The 15,780-nt window shown below is 38.8% G+C and overlaps 1 protein-coding gene and 1 pseudogene across 2 annotated transcripts; both read left to right on the top strand.

The window, feature by feature from the left end:
- The first annotated feature begins 936 nt into the window (after positions 1 to 936).
- CWC15 (CWC15 spliceosome associated protein homolog) lies at positions 937 to 14,349 on the top strand. 2 transcript variants are annotated; one of them, XM_057695359.1, is made up of 7 exons: positions 937 to 1,057; positions 2,229 to 2,367; positions 2,951 to 3,063; positions 3,672 to 3,760; positions 5,001 to 5,114; positions 10,431 to 10,549; positions 13,473 to 14,349. In XM_057695359.1, the coding sequence occupies exons 2-7, from the start codon at positions 2,237 to 2,239 to the stop codon at positions 13,600 to 13,602; spliced, it is 696 nt and encodes a 231-aa protein (XP_057551342.1). In that variant the 5' UTR covers positions 937 to 1,057; positions 2,229 to 2,236; the 3' UTR covers positions 13,603 to 14,349. The 2 variants fall into 2 exon arrangements, with proteins under 2 accessions (XP_057551342.1, XP_057551341.1); XM_057695358.1 differs by having other exon boundaries at positions 937 to 1,032.
- On the top strand, positions 8,426 to 10,424 carry LOC130829135 (S-adenosylmethionine decarboxylase proenzyme 1-like; annotated as a pseudogene).
- Positions 14,350 to 15,780: the final 1,431 nt, after the last annotated feature.

A 15,780-nucleotide genomic window follows, 5' to 3' on the forward strand; every position in this document is an offset into this window, starting at 1 on the left:
ACTCCAGTTATATTAAAACTTCTATAAATTCCACAGCCAGAGTGCGGATAATTTTTGACTCACCCTCCTATTTATTGAGCATCTACTGTGGCCAAGGAATATGTGATTAGATACCAAGGTGAACTAAGCGAACAAGATCTCTGCTCCCAGAGTGCTTTTTGGGGGGATAAGACTAAGGGCGATTGGTGATTTTTTGTTTTCCTGTTCGTTCGTTGCCTTATTAAAACTTCACCTAACGCATGAGTAGCCATCTTACAATAAAAACTGCATCTAGTGCTCCTGGCAGTTGCGCCCACCGTTCTAAACGTTCAATGTCGGTTAATACATAATGAAACTCTAGTAGTGATACCTCCCCTCCCGCTAGAACTTAGGCTTTTTAAAAATTAAAAATTTTAACAAACAATACGAATACAACCTTTGCTTTGAAGACTAATATTTTTGCAGGAATGGTACCTTTATAAAGATCGTGGTTGCCCCCGTACATATTTGTTCTTTCTTCATATCCAATTAAATGAAAACACTAGTCTTTCCGCAGCCCAACTCTCTAGGCTTGTTGGGTCTAGCTCAGGAGAAAGGAAGCAGGAGCCGTTGGATTTAAACAGTTTGGTGTAATCCTTTTCTACGCTCTCTCTCGCTAGCCGGGGACGTGGTGTCGGCTACCCGGGGCTTTCCATCCACGCAGTACCGGAATGAAGGAGTCTGGGAGGGGGTCGAGAAAGGAAAAGACGGAAGAGACATTAAGTAATTGGTTCTTGAAGGTATAAAATGATGTTTAGGGTCTACTCTAAAATACTTATTTCAAATGCCCGCCCCCTGGGCCGTTTAAGCCCCGCCCCTTGCTGTCGTCACTCCGACTTCCACCTTGGCCTCCGCTGATTGGTCCCCGCCTCCAGCTCTGAGGGGCGGCTAAAGAGGTTGGGGTTTGCTTCCGGGTCTTGGGGTTTGGCCCTGGGCGCAGAGGTTTCTGGGAGCCAAGAGTTATAATGGCGTCTGTATGATCTCCGGAGGGAGCTGCATCGGAGCTCGGCCGAAGTGAGCGGCAGCAGGGAAACAGACTGTGAATGGGGCGGGAAGGGGAGGTTGGGGGCGGAGGCGGAGAACCTAGAGCACGGGCCGAGGAGGCCCCGGAGCGGCGGGCGGGCGGCGGAGCTCAGTGCCTGTCTAGCGTCCCCAGTCCTGGGCCGGCCGCAGAGAGCAGAGCGTGAAGGCGTTAAGCAGGGTCTGGACGCCCTCACCCCTCGCCGAGCGGGGCAGGGCTGAAAAGCCTGCGGGTTCCTGGTGACAGCCCGAAAGTGACCCCCCCCCCCCCCCCCGGCGCTAGTGATGATAACCCGGGGGGTGTGGGAGGCGGCGGCGTCCCCAAAGGCCAGCTACCCTGTTTCTCCCTCTCTGGGCACATCCCTCTCCCTTTTTTTTTGAAAATCTACAGAAGTATAACATTTCCCCCAGTTTCCCCAGACACTTGCTTTTCCGACGCTTGGGCTATTTTAGTAGCCACATCTGCTATGCTGGATTCTTTAGTTGCTCAAAGCCAAAAGTAACATAACCTTTGGGAGTGGGTTGCTGTGTTTGGAGCATTTCTTAAGTTGTAATTTGCAAAAGATCTGATTTATATTACGTTGGCTGCTGTGGAAGAAAAGTGGATCAACAAAAGGTTGTTGGAGAACTTTGCCTATGTAACTGTCATCGAAGTTTAGCACACTTTTTTTCCAGGATACTCAATAACTTTGTCAGTGATTTTCTTAGATATCGTTTTTGTTTTGTAGTTACTAGCCTATTTTCTGCTGTGTGAGGTTTAGATAAAATGGGAACCTTAAGGAGTCTGGTGGGGTAAGGCTGAACTGAGATTTTTAAAACTTGGTTACGGCAGTACTGTATTTTACAAGGGTTTTGACATGTTAAATCTCATAAGTTCTTAATAATCCTATGAGGAATATCCCCATTCCACAAATGACAGAAACTTAAGCTTGGTGGCTTGCTGGAGGTCACAGAGCCAGAAGGAGAGCAGGAACACAAATTCGTATTTTCATGACAGACTAAATATCTGCCATGTTCCTTGTACACCCCGAGCCTCATTATTTGTTTTGTTCAGAACTGTTGAAATTATTTTAAATAAGTTTTGTGGAATAAGTTAGGGAAGTTATTTCACAAGGATGGATGTTGATTAATACTTTGTAAAATGAACATTTGTCATATTGGAAATAACTTGATACTGTTTTTCTTCAAAGCGTAAAAGATGACAACAGCAGCTAGGCCAACTTTTGAACCTGCAAGAGGCGGGAGAGGAAAAGGAGAAGGTGATTTGAGCCAACTCTCAAAGCAATATTCAAGCAGAGACCTACCCTCTCACACAAAGATAAAATATAGGTAATGAAGCCTTTTATTTTTTCTTGTTTCACAAAGCACGACCAAATCTGTTAAGTGACATGGTCATGAGATAGTAGCATGCATGGGTTATTATCACTTTTCTATTTTTATAGGAGTAGACTGTAGTAGTGTTTCTGACACTAAAATTATGCTCTATGACTGTAAAATGCTACCAGATATTCCTTAAGTAGAAATTCCAATTAACCAGGAATTTCCATATGTAGATGGAACAACAACTAATGCATTACTTCAGAGGGACCAGGCACTGTCAGTACTAAGATTAAAAGTGTTACTGTAACAAGCTCTGAGTTAACATACTAACAAAAAGTAAAGACATTTTTGCATAACTTGCGGCCTTATTATGAGAAAGTATGTGATTTAGTTTGAGGTTCTTGAAATATTAGAGGCATCACAGGATGCCTGTTAGAAAAAGCTTCAGTTTAGGATAATGATCTTTCTGTTACCCCTAATGGAACATTATGCTTTAGGGACTCAGGACAAAGTTGCTTTTCATGAATTTTCTTCCATTTCTACAGCTGTGTGTTTTTTCAGAAGTATTTTTGCCGTTTTGTTTCTGCTTTAGACAGACCACTCAAGATGCCCCTGAAGAGGTTCGGAACCGTGACTTCAGGAGAGAGTTGGAAGAGAGAGAGAGAGCTGCTGCAAGAGAGAAAAACAGAGATCGGCCAACCCGAGGTGCCAGCACTATCCCAGACATTTCTCTTATAACATTATGTTGACAGTAGTTTTTCTTTCATGTGGTAGTTGGAATGGATTACTGTTTTTGTTTGTTTGCTTTTAAATATGGATGTGAGCTGTAACAGTGTCTTGGAAGATTAGATTGGACTGGATTAGATTAGATTAGACTGGATTGGATTAGAGATGATAATGAAGTTGATTCCAATTCCATCTTTTTATGCTTCTGTATTAGAAAGAACTAGGTGATCTGGGAGTATTTAGCAACCATTGTTTCAGTTGAGATCAAGGAGATTTTGACTATTTACAGCAGCCAGACTTTTTGAGACCCCATGGTTTCTATCTATGAATTTCTTCCATTTTTATTTCTAGCATATGTAAACTATTTCCTGAATTTCCTGAGAGAGGCTACAGTTCCTGTATTAAAGTCAATACTTTTATTTATTCATTCAACAAATATTTGCCAAGGACTTAATTGCCAGGCACTGTGGTTATAATCCCTACTGTCATGCTTAAGACCTAAGCTCTTTGTGCCCATAGGTCCCTTAAATCTTATAAGAAGTACAGGATTTGGTTCAGTAAGCTAAATAATGTTTGTTTTCCCCCAGAACATACCACCTCTTCTTCAGTGTCAAAGAAGCCTCGGTTGGACCAGATTCCTGCTGCCAACCTCGATGCAGACGACCCTCTAACAGATGTATGTTTTACTTCCTCCTCTCATCTCCATGTAGTGATTTAGTTGCCATTTTTCTGAAGTACTTTTTAAGTTCTTTTGGCTTTACGAAGCGATTTGTATTTATTTTTACCTACTATTATTCAATTATAGCTCTGACTTCAATGCTAAACTTTATAGTTTATTTTAAGACAAAAAGCATTATCTTGTGGTGAATCAAACTTCAAGTTTGATCTCTGGAGAGCTAAAGAAGGAAGAGATCTATTAAAAGATATGCTTCCTTAAAAAATAATTACCTATGTATAAAAACAGATGATTGAACCTGGTGTACCCCCCAAAAAATAATTAAAAAAAAAATTACCTATATTAAAAAATAATAATAATAATAATTACCTGTATTAAACCATGGAAATTGGACTAGTTATTCCCCTCCAGAGGGCACTCTTCAGACTGGGCTGTTTATGGATAGCATCCCCTGCAGGCCTTTCTATACTCGCTGCCAGTGATGCCCCTTGCAGATGTTCAGTGCACTTAATGGTTCCCTCTGTGCTTAGGGAGGAATATGATCTGAGTGGGAGGTTTTTAAGGATTGGCACTTTAATTAACATTAAAATTTAGTGGGACTACATAGTCTCATTAATTTGCAGTTTTCTACACACAGAGGAAAAATCTGAGTGACTTTTCCAGGGTAACATCTAATTAAGCATATATATTAGTAATTCTAGAGTTGACAGACTAAATTAAAAATTAACTCAGTAATTCAATACAAGGAACTCAATTTTAAGTGAGATTTAGTGATTATTCATTTGAAATTATTTTCTTCTGAGAATATAGCACCTTTATTTGTACTTTTGATTATCCTTAATCCCTAATTGTTTTGAGCTATATAAAATTATTTTAACTCCCAGAGTCTAAGTATGTAGTGTGTATCAGTGTAAAGTGTTCCTTTTCTGATTTTAGAAATATGTAAATTCCCGTTTGACCATGTAAATTTGAAAAGTACCTCATTATACTATTTGCTGTTATAATGTCTAAAATACATCAGAAATTGGCATTTTAGTAAGTAATCGTAAGCCTTTTTGTGGGGTTTTTTTTGTTGTTGGTGGTGGTTGCTAATTTTAAATGTATTTAGGTACATTTATCTTTCCCTCTAGGAAAATTAAAATCTTGCTTCAAAGAGTTGATAAGCGCTATTTTTGTGGAAGAAAAATGAATAATCTCTATTTTGTCTCCAATCTCCTGGGCCATGACCATTCTTCTTTAGGAGGAAGAGGAAGATGAAGATTTTGAAGAGGAGAGTGACGATGATGATACTGCTGCTCTTCTTGCAGAGCTAGAAAAAATTAAAAAAGAAAGAGCTGAAGAGCAGGCCAGGAAGGTAAAACCAGCATGTTAAATATTGCCATCTTCTCACATAAACTAAAGTAGAAATATTTTTTAATTCAAGTAATATCTCCTTGTGTTAGAAATCATCCTTGCCATGTCTAGATATCATAGGATCTGTAGGTCTATAAATCTGGTAATTTCTGTGACATCCTAAGTCTCCTGGTTATGTTAGAAATTCTTTCCAAATAGTTCAGACATGCTTCAGACATACTCATCAGAATGCTCTTCATTCAATTATTTGTTCAACAGACATAGAGTCAAGTGTCTATTAAGTGTCAGAAGAATCAAAGATGATTAAGATATAGTAGTGGCCTGCAAAGAACCCACAGGTGTAATGAGGCCATCTTTATCTCTCTCCTGTCATCTGACCCAGCCTTCTTTCCAGGCACTTGCTGAGGCTGTCTGTCAATAAATTTTATATAACCTAGCTTCTCTGAGTCCCCACAGTCTCTGCATTTACACAATGGCAGGAAAGAATGTCTAACTCAAAGACAGATAAATTAAGTAGGATCTGTAGTACTCACCTTTAAACTTTGAGTGAATTACCCATAGTAGTAACAATAAGAGATAAAACTTGGGAGGCAAGAGCACGTCAGAGCACTAGAAATTTGTAGACCAATGCTAAAGGAATTTGAACTCTCTTCCAAAGGATATGCGGAACTAGTCAATTTCAGCAGGAAGGTTGGGTGTGCATTTTAGAAAGGTTACTCTGGCTGAGGTGTGGAAGGTAGAGGAAATAACTGCTTAGAGGGCTGTTCCAATAATCCTCAGGTGCAGTTATGAGAATCTTGCATGATAGGAGTTGGGTTTGAGAGAAGTAAACAGATGCTGATAGAGCTATCGAGATAAGATTGACCAGAGAAAGTGACCATGTTGATGCTATACACTAATTCAGGGTATGCAGAAAGATAGGCATGTTTCAGTGGAGAGAAAAGAATGATGAGTTCTGTTTGGAACATGCTGAATTTGATATATTGTGAGACATTCAAGTAGATACAGCTGCCTCCACTTTGCTTTTTTTTCCTTTCTGGCTGCACCATGTGGCATGCGGGATCTTAGTTCCCCAACCAGGGATCGACTCCGTGCTCTCTGCGGTGGATTCTTAACCACCGGACTGCCAGGGAAGTCCCTGCCTCCACATTCAACCAGAACAGAGCAGCTTTTTTCTTAATGGGCTTCTGTGTAAGATTTCATTTGAACCAAGAATTGTTCTGTTTAAAAAATGAGGGAAAAGACTTGGGAAATGATTGATGTAGGTTAATGCTTGGAACCCAGGGAGGTAGAGTTCATATGGGTCAGTAGGGTCAGGGAAGAATTCTGGAAAGAGGTAGAATTTGGGACAGGCTTTGAAGACTGCTAGGATTCAGATTGGAAGAAGAAAAATATTTAAAAATATAATTCTTGTCAAAATTTGGCATAGGGTAGCATAATTCCTGTAGAATTATAAGACCATTCCTACACTCGCACACCACAAGAGGGCAGTAGTTCTATTCCAAATTCTTTTGGCCTCCCTAACAGCTACTGATACACAAAGAGACATTTAAATGCATTTGGTTGACCTTTAAGGAGTATAAACATTTTAGAAGATCTTGGCAATTTTGCAAGGTTCATCTGATTTCTTTGTACAAAAATATGTTGGTGTTTTTTGGAGTTGAATGACAGTTTTATTTCTTCTGTTCCCTATTTCCCTGTCAGGTTTTAGTGGCTGGTTTTTGAGGTGTTCCAAAATATTTTCAAACCAGTCAGCCTATGTCAGGGGCTGGGGAAACTTTCTGTAAAGGGCTAGATAGTAAATATTTTAGGCTTGCAGGCCACATAGCCTCCGTCACAACTATTCAACTCAGCTAATTGTAGTACCAGCAGCCATAGGCAGTACATAAATAAATGGATGTGACTGTGTTCCAGTTAAATTTTACTTACAAAACAAGATGGTTCAGATATGACCAAACCACAGGCTGTCCATCCTTTATACCTATGGGCATGAAACAGTGTACCTGGTACTTGAGTATGGAAAGAGTTGGCACCTTTTTTTCTTGAGGCTGTGTGGGGCAATCAACCAGTAACTCTAAAGGAAATAATACTCCAAATATAAAATGGCCAGGACCTTATTACATCACATATGTTGTTATAAATTTGGATACATTGTATGCTTGAGCTCCTGTTTGTTTAGCGTCTCAGAGATATGTCTTTTTACTTTCAGCATCAATATAATTTTATCAAAAATAAGTATATAATTTTTAGAATGCTCTCTGTTCTTAATCTATGGTGGATGCTCCTGGCTTTCGCTTGCTTAAGGTCTGAAAATGAACTAAAGGAATTTTCCTATTAACTTCCCAGAAAATTGCATTTTCTCACCTCCCAATTATTTGGCCTCATAAAAATGAAATCTGTTGTTCACACTTGATTATTAAAATGAAGTATCTTTGACTTGTGTAGAAAATCAAGTTATTTTTCCAAGTGGCTTGACACAGGTTCATCTTTAATAGACTTCCAGAAAGTCCTTTTTTCTTTGATATATTAAGTCATCAATTTTCTGTCATCCCCCAAACACAGCAAATTGGGATCTGCCTTTGATTTAAGATAGCATGGAATCAGGGAGATCTAGAAGTTATGGCTAAGGATTTTAGACATTTTATATTTCTAATTCTAAGGAGGAAACAGGGTGATTTGAATTTAAAGAGGTTAATGCTAAAATAAAAGTGAAGAAAGACAAGCATGTAACTGATGACGGATGAGAGATACAAAAATAGAAAGTAACAATAAATCATAAGAATAAAATGGATAAACCTCAGGTAAATTAGTAGAAATGCATGTTTACTGAATATAATTTTTTACATGATGGTTTGTCTGATTTTCGGAGATAATTCTTGGTTAATAATAACTTGTCACCAGTGCTAGAGATTCAAGTTTTCATTGTTAGTAATTCAAAATAAAATTATTTTTAATCACAGTTGTATATAACCCTTCCTTAAAAGTTGAAATAGGCTCCCACAGTATGACTGGTGACATTAGCTAGCAGTCACTCTACTCTCTAACGGGGAAACAGTGGACTACAAGAGACTGAGCTGTGTCTGCCTCTATTTCCAACAGACTCACGTTGAGCTTTCGCTCACAAAGAAAAGGCGGGGGGCGGGGGGGAGTTTTAGAAATCCTTTTTAAAAAAAACGTTAATGTGAAATTATAGCAAAAAAGAAACCTGAGCTTTAGTAACACAGCTGGAACAATCCGCAGCGCTGGCGGCAGCGGCGGGAGAAGAGATTTAATTTAGCTGATTTTCTGTGGTTGCTGATTTTCGCTAGTCTCACGTGATGGAAGCTGCACATTTTTTTTTGAGACGGAGAAGCTGCTGGAGGTTTGGTTCTCCAGGCAGCAACCTGATGCAAACCAAGGATGTGGGGATCTTCACACCATCCCAAGATCTGAGTGGGACGTACTTTTGAAGGATGTGCAATGTTCAATCATTAGTGTGACAAAAACTGACAAGCAGGAAGCTTATGTACTCAGTGAGAGTAGCGTGTTTGTCTCCAAGAGACGTTTCATTTTGAAGACTTGGTACTACCCTCTTGCTGAAAGCACTGGTTCCCCTGTTGAAACTTGCTAGGGAATTCAGTGGGTTTGACTCAGTTCAAAGCTTCTTTTATTCTCATAAGAATTTCATGAAGCCTTCTCACCAAGGGTACCCACACCAGAATTTCCAGGAAGAAACAGAGTTTCTTAACGCAGTTTTCCTAAATGGAGCAGCATATCGTATGAAACGCATGAATTCTGCTTGTTGGTACTTGTATAATTTGGATTTCCTAGAGAGTTGGGTAATCAGTCAGCCAGATCAAACCCTGGAAATTCTGATGAGTGAGCTTGACACAGCAGTTATGGACCAGTTCTACATGAAAGACAGTGTTACTGCAAAGGGTATCACTTGTGAGAGTGGAATTCGTGACCAGATACCAGGTTCTGTCATTGATGCCATACTGTTCAATCCTTGTGGGTAGTCAATGAATGGAATGAAATTGGATGGAACTTATTGGACTATTCACATCACTCCAGAACCAGAATTTTCTTATGTTAGCTTTGAAACAAACTTAAGTCAGACCTCCTGTGGTGACCTGATCAGGAAAGTTGTGGAAGTCTTCAAGCCAGGAAAATTTGTGACCACCCTGTTTGTAAATCAGAGTTCTAAATGTCACACAGTGCTTTCTTTGCCCCAGAAGATTGAAGGTTTTAAACGTCTTAATTGCCAGAGTGCTATGTTCAATGATTACAATTTTGTTTTTACCAGTTTTGCTAAGAAGCAGCAACAGCAGAGTTGATTAAGAAAAATGAAGAAAAAACACAAAAGAACACACATAGAAGAAGGTGGTGGCTGCTTTTTAGATATTGATACCAAGGGCCATGCTTTCCATATCCACCACCTTGTAGTTGCGGAAAGCCCTAGATGTAAATGATAGTGTAATCATTTTGAATTGTATGCATTATTTTTTAAGCTCTTTATTTGTATGCATTATTATATCAAGGAGTTAAATATCTTGCACAAATGCTCTCTTCTGTGTTTAGGTATTCTATGCCACTCTTGCTGAGAAATTGAAGTGCATGTAGAAAAAGCCTTTTACTATATGAAACTTGACAACGCCTGTGAAAACAGTACAATTTGGTTTATGCACAGTGTAATATTTCCCCAGGTATCATCCAGAATTCCCACAGACAGGGCTTTTGTCATCATTAACTGTTGGCCTCAGCCTAGCCATCTGGGACCGTTCTATTAAATTGCTGCCAGGATCTTACATTCCATTTACCTCCACTTTCTAGAACTAATGTTATCGAAACCAATTTCTACTTCATACAGATGTTTTTGCAACACCAATTAAAGTTTTTCTTACACAAGTCAAGTCCTCTAAGAAAAAAAAAAAGTTGAAATAATTGCTTTGCTAAGTGTGTCTTTTTGATGTTTATGTTCCTAAATTATTAAAATGTTTATTGCTATACTCTTAAAATAAACAATTATGTAATTTTGTATGTACTTCAAGAAGGAAAATAGTTTTAAATATACAACTCAAGAATTTCAAAGTCAGAAAGAGACTAATGAATGTATAATGGCAAGCATGAAATATTATAATGAAAATGCCAAATTATTTTATCTCACTAAGTGAGACTTTTCTGGTATGTCTTAAAGACAAAGACAAAGCAATGCTACCTTAATGCTTATCCCATCTTCCTCTTAAAATCCTAACAGTCTTTTAAAATATGAGTTATGTTGTAAGATTTACCCCAGAGTTAATATAAGTAAATATGAATCTTCCCCTCTTGCTGTCAGGAACAAGAGCAAAAGGCTGAAGAAGAAAGGATTCGTATGGAAAACATTCTGAGTGGAAACCCTCTCCTTAATCTCACTGGCCCATCCCAGCCTCAGGCCAACTTCAAAGTTAAAAGAAGGTACTATACAGTAATGGGTTGGAGATAGATATAGATATAGATATATGTGCACACACACAGATTATGAGTTTTATAGCAAACTATATTATGTAAAGCTTGTAATTCCCACCATCCACTGATATTTTTCTCCATCCCATTTTGAAATAATGGAGAATGAAAGAAAATAAACTTATTTTCAGTATGTATTTACAGTAACCAGCTGTGTACCAGAGATTGTTTTAAGTACTAGAGACAGAGCAGTGAGCTGAAACCTTGACCCTATAAAGCTTACGTTGTAGTTATATGTGTCAGAGGTCCCAAGGCCATCCTTCACAGTCAGAGACTAGAAGGTCTTGGGGGACTCAGCGTGTAGCTGGTCTCATCACTAACCTAGTGAAGATACACAGCCAGATCACAAAGGGAAAAGGCACTGAAAGAAGTGTGCGTGTTTACTTATGCTCTGTCCCTCCTACGAGGGGTCACACAGAGCCCATTCTTCTCCCTAGTAATGAAAATGCAGCAACATGTGTGCAGTGTTGCTGCCCAGGAAAACCCATTGGAGACTCCCAGGGCTTTTATTGGCTGCTTATACAGGCAACCTCTGCCTAGCACATACCAAAATTGAGACTTCCGGAAGAAAATCAAGCACTCATAAACCACATTATTTGTACACAGTCTAGACACAGTGACGGAGGATTCCTGAAATCCAGGTGTCCACATGCCAGCCAGGGACCAACCTTGCAAGCTGCCTTACTGAGGCTAGCAGTCTCAGGCCTGCATGTGCACTCTTTCCTGTACTGTGTGCGTGTGTGTGTATGGAGGGGTGGAGTGGAAAGCTGAAGAGGGAGAGATTGCAAGCAGTCAGTCCTGTGTATAGAATTTCAGACGCTGATATGCAGGGAAGTAAAACAGAAACTTACAGGAAGTGCTCATGGGAGGTTTGTTATTTCATGTAAGGTGATGGAGAAACCCTGTAGGCTTAACATTTAAACCATATGTATTCTTTCTCACCACCTCTGCTGCTGCCGTCTCCACCTGGAGGGATGCAGTCCCCCTAACTGGTCTGCTTGCATGCTCACCACCCTCTGCATCCCCGCCCCCAGGTTTTTTTCTTAACATAGCAGCATCATGATCCTCTTAAAATAAAAGATCACAGTCATCCGGTGGCTTCCTCAGTCATTCGTTTTAAAAAACAAAAACAAGTCTTTACAATGGCAACTGCGTAGTCAAGGGAGGATTTGCTGGAAAGGTGACGTTTTATCAGAAACTAGACTCCAAGGTATTTGACCCGAGCTATGGAAAGGGTAGAAATGGGGAAGAATGTGAGCTAAGGTGGGAAGGAGGAGGGACAGATAGAAGACATGGTAACTTTGGAATGATATATACATCTAGGTGGAAATGTTGAGTAGGTAGCTTGATACACAGTTCTGGAGTTAGCCCAGGCTAGAGATCATACATTTGGGAGCTATCAACTTACAGAAGTTTCCTGAAGCCATGAAGACTAGATAAGGTCGCTTAGTGAATGAGTATAGCCAGAGAGGAAATCAGAGGACTGAGCCTGGGGTAATGGGTACTGTTTCTAGGTTGGGTAGATGATTAGCTGCCTATACCTGGAACAGTAAATATTGGTACTCAGTAAATGTTGATTAAATGAATTATGAATGAAAAAAACTAGGCTGAGAAGGAGTAGCCAGTGAGGAAGAAATGAATGAAAAGAGGCTGGTCGGTGTCTTGGAGCCACACAAACAGTTTCAAGAGGAGGGGAGTGATTATCTAGGTTAGATATTGATGACACCACAAGTAAAACAAGTGCTGCGAAATGGCCGTTGGAGTTAGGACCCTGCAAGAGCAATGTTGGTGCTGAGAAGGAGGGGTAAAAGCATGTTGGGAGTGAATTGAGAAGAGAGTGGATAAAGAAAAACAAACTACATTGATTTATATTTGTATTAAGCTATATAGTAGTTCTACCTTATTTGGATGCAGATAAAATTGGAGATTGTAATGTCTTAATATACAGATCACATTTGACCTAGCTCTGCTCAGCTTTTCACATTTCACTGCACTGCACCAGTGATGACTTAAAACAGTTTTCAAAGATGCCCACGTTCTTTGCTTATTTTCCATATGCAGTTTCTTCTGGCATGCATACGTCCACAAGCAAACATACACATTATGTAGGCTTTCGTTTTATATATGCTTGTGAGAGTTTATATATTACATATGTGGATTTGTGTTTTATATGCTAGATGGTATTTTGAAATCATAATTTTTATTTTCTATAAAATATGTACTTTATAAAAGCCCATCTGTGGGTGTTTTTTTTTCCTAAGCTTGTACATTATGAAATCCAGCCAGGAGAAACTAGAGATTTCCTGCCTTTAAGCTTTTAAGCTGCTCTTTCTTTGTGGTTAACGTAGATGTAGGCCAGTGTATGAGCCTTAATTGTTATACCCCAATAGTTTCTTCTTTTGTCCTAAATTGTAAATACTACAGTGAATGATTACTGAATGTTAGCTGATAAAAGAATATGTATAAAATCCTTAAAACCACATAATCTAACCATAGTAAATTGCCCAGTTATCATCTAGAGCTGTCCATACTAATCAGAGTAGTACCAGGTGCTGCCTCTTTGTTTTAGACCTGAAAACATTAAATATTTATGTAATTTCTGCTTTTTAACTCAGTTTCTAACACTGGAGAAATAATAAGAATGTTGTGTATGTTCTAAGTATATAGGGATTTTTTTTTTATAATGGATTATTCTTCCTGTTATGAAAAAGTAAGCTTAAGAATTACTTTATTCTTTTGGGTGTAATTACTGCATCGAATGATATACATGTTGAGCATCTTTCTGTATGATGAGTAAGCTTTGCAGTTCACACTGTTTTCCTGTTTCTTGATACAAGCATTATAAGATTGTTCTATTTTCTTTTTTTTCTTTCAGGTGGGATGACGATGTTGTTTTCAAGAACTGTGCAAAAGGTGTAGATGATCAGAAGAAAGACAAAAGATTTGTAAATGATACACTGCGATCTGAATTTCACAAAAAGTTCATGGAGAAATATATTAAATAGTACAGTTTTATGTGCTTAATTAAAGGCTGTAAAATGTAAACGATATGACTTTATTTTGGTTTGTTTTTCTCTTTCCCCCCTATCTAAATTGTGTATAGGCTTCTCTAATTTTAAGTTCCAAAATATCTTTTCCTTCATTGATCCCTTACTTGAAAAAGACTTGGGAATTGGTTTAACCCAGTTGCTATCTCAATATTTCCAGTCATATGTGTTTTTTTTTTAATATGGGAAAAGGAATTTGCTTGTAATAAATATTTTAATAACCTAAATAGCCAAATCTGTGTCCCCAGCTTTTAGCTGAAATGTGTGCAGCTCAGAAAACATTGCATATTTTCTTTTTTGTTTTGTATTTCTTTGTGTATTAACTTTTTCTCCTCATATATATAACATTGACTTAAAGTGAGTTAATTCAGATAGCTCCTCTGTGTCTTTTAAAAGTGTGATGAAAAATTATATTCCATTTTGGACCCCCTGTTGGTATGGAAGAGTGTCATCAAACAGGAAGCACCCTGAGTGTGTGTCTGAGGGAGCATGGGGTACCTCTCACTTCTGCAGGTGCCCCTTTCTTCTCTCTCAGCCCAAGAGCTCCTTAAGCATGCCTAGGAAGCATGTGGCATTCACCTGTGTTCTAGTTACCCAACTGCCATGTTTCTCTGGAATGAAAGTTTGCACACTGACACTCATTAGATGCAAAACCTAGGAGGGTTTAACATCAAACAATACATGAAATAAAACCTTTGGAAATAGAATTTTGTTTGTTTGTTATCTTGGAGGATATGGGTATGGGACATGGGAGTGTCTCTACACAGCTGGGAAATGAAGTTTCCCTAAACCTGGGCTGGCGTTTTAAGGATGTCACATGGATAGAAAATGCGAGACCAGAAATTGAGCCTTCTGCAGGTGGAGACCCATTCATAGGATTCTTCAGCTATGAATGATGTTGAGCTTGGTAAGGTTAAAGATACAACTTTTAAAGTAAAAATAATGTGTTATCATTGTTTATTTAAACCGCTTTCTCTAGGATCCCCATGGAGTCTTGCACACGGGTTGTGTGTAACCTGGGTCAAGAGTAGAGCTGAAATGGTAGCCCATGTCTTGACCACCAAACCCTGCCTTTTTTTTTCCCCCAACTGAGCAATTTACACATAATTTTGAATACCTTGACTAGTATTTTTTTAATGCCTTTATAATACTGAAACATTTTTATCTCCAACTTTACAATTTATAAAGTGCCTTTACATTCATTTTCAATTTTCTTCATAGCAACACATGTAGGAAGGAAATACTGGGTTATTCAAAGTTAAGGAAATGAAATTCAAGCTGAGTGGTTGGATCAACCTTAATATGTGATGGGCAACGTATGAGTGCCTTAAAACTGTGAAAATGTGCTTATAGAAGTGAGAAGCATTATTTAGATTCCCAAAACGTGTTCTTGGGATTATGGGTAAAGTCTTGAGGAAAAGAAGTAGCAGCACTTAATCATATGAACTTTTTAGCACCTGAAAGGCTTATAATTCCTACCCAGGGGTCCAATTTAGGTGCACCCTTACTTCCAGATCCACTTATTTTAGATAACCTATTTGAGCCTGATAGTTTCAGGAAGAATCAGAGTAAAGCCAACATCAGTGATTTCTGTATCTGTTTTCCTCATATTTTCCAATGTGAAGACATTATGTAACTTGTCACAGATCAAGGACACATAAATGCTACAGTTTCAGCTCTCAGATTTATAAAGCCAGTAACAACCTTCCTAGCGAAAATGGCTAACATCTTCCTAACAAAACATCTTGTGTAGGTGTGACTGTGGAAACTAATCCCTTCAAGAGCGCATGCTGAGTGCCAAGAGCCAGGGCTTTGAAGCCAGATGGACCTGGATGTGAAGCCCAGCTTTGTCACCTCGGGTTTCACTAAAGCTAACTAGCTAACATTGTACCACATATGCTTGTACTGCATCCATTTAATCAACATTTCTCCCTGTAAGGCAGGCATTCTTATTTTCCCTGTTTTATAAGCAAGGAAATTAGAGTTTGTAAGAGAAATTTAAAATCAAAGTCATAAATCTTTAAGAGGATAGGGCCAAGATTCAAACCTTGAAGTTTTTATTTGCGCCCCATTTTCTTAACTGCTTTGCTTGACTTCCTCTTCATGTGAAATAGCTCTTCTGACACTTCTCACCTA

This window comes from Hippopotamus amphibius, chromosome 9, assembly GCF_030028045.1.
Source record: "Hippopotamus amphibius kiboko isolate mHipAmp2 chromosome 9, mHipAmp2.hap2, whole genome shotgun sequence".
Taxonomy (NCBI): domain Eukaryota; kingdom Metazoa; phylum Chordata; class Mammalia; order Artiodactyla; family Hippopotamidae; genus Hippopotamus; species Hippopotamus amphibius.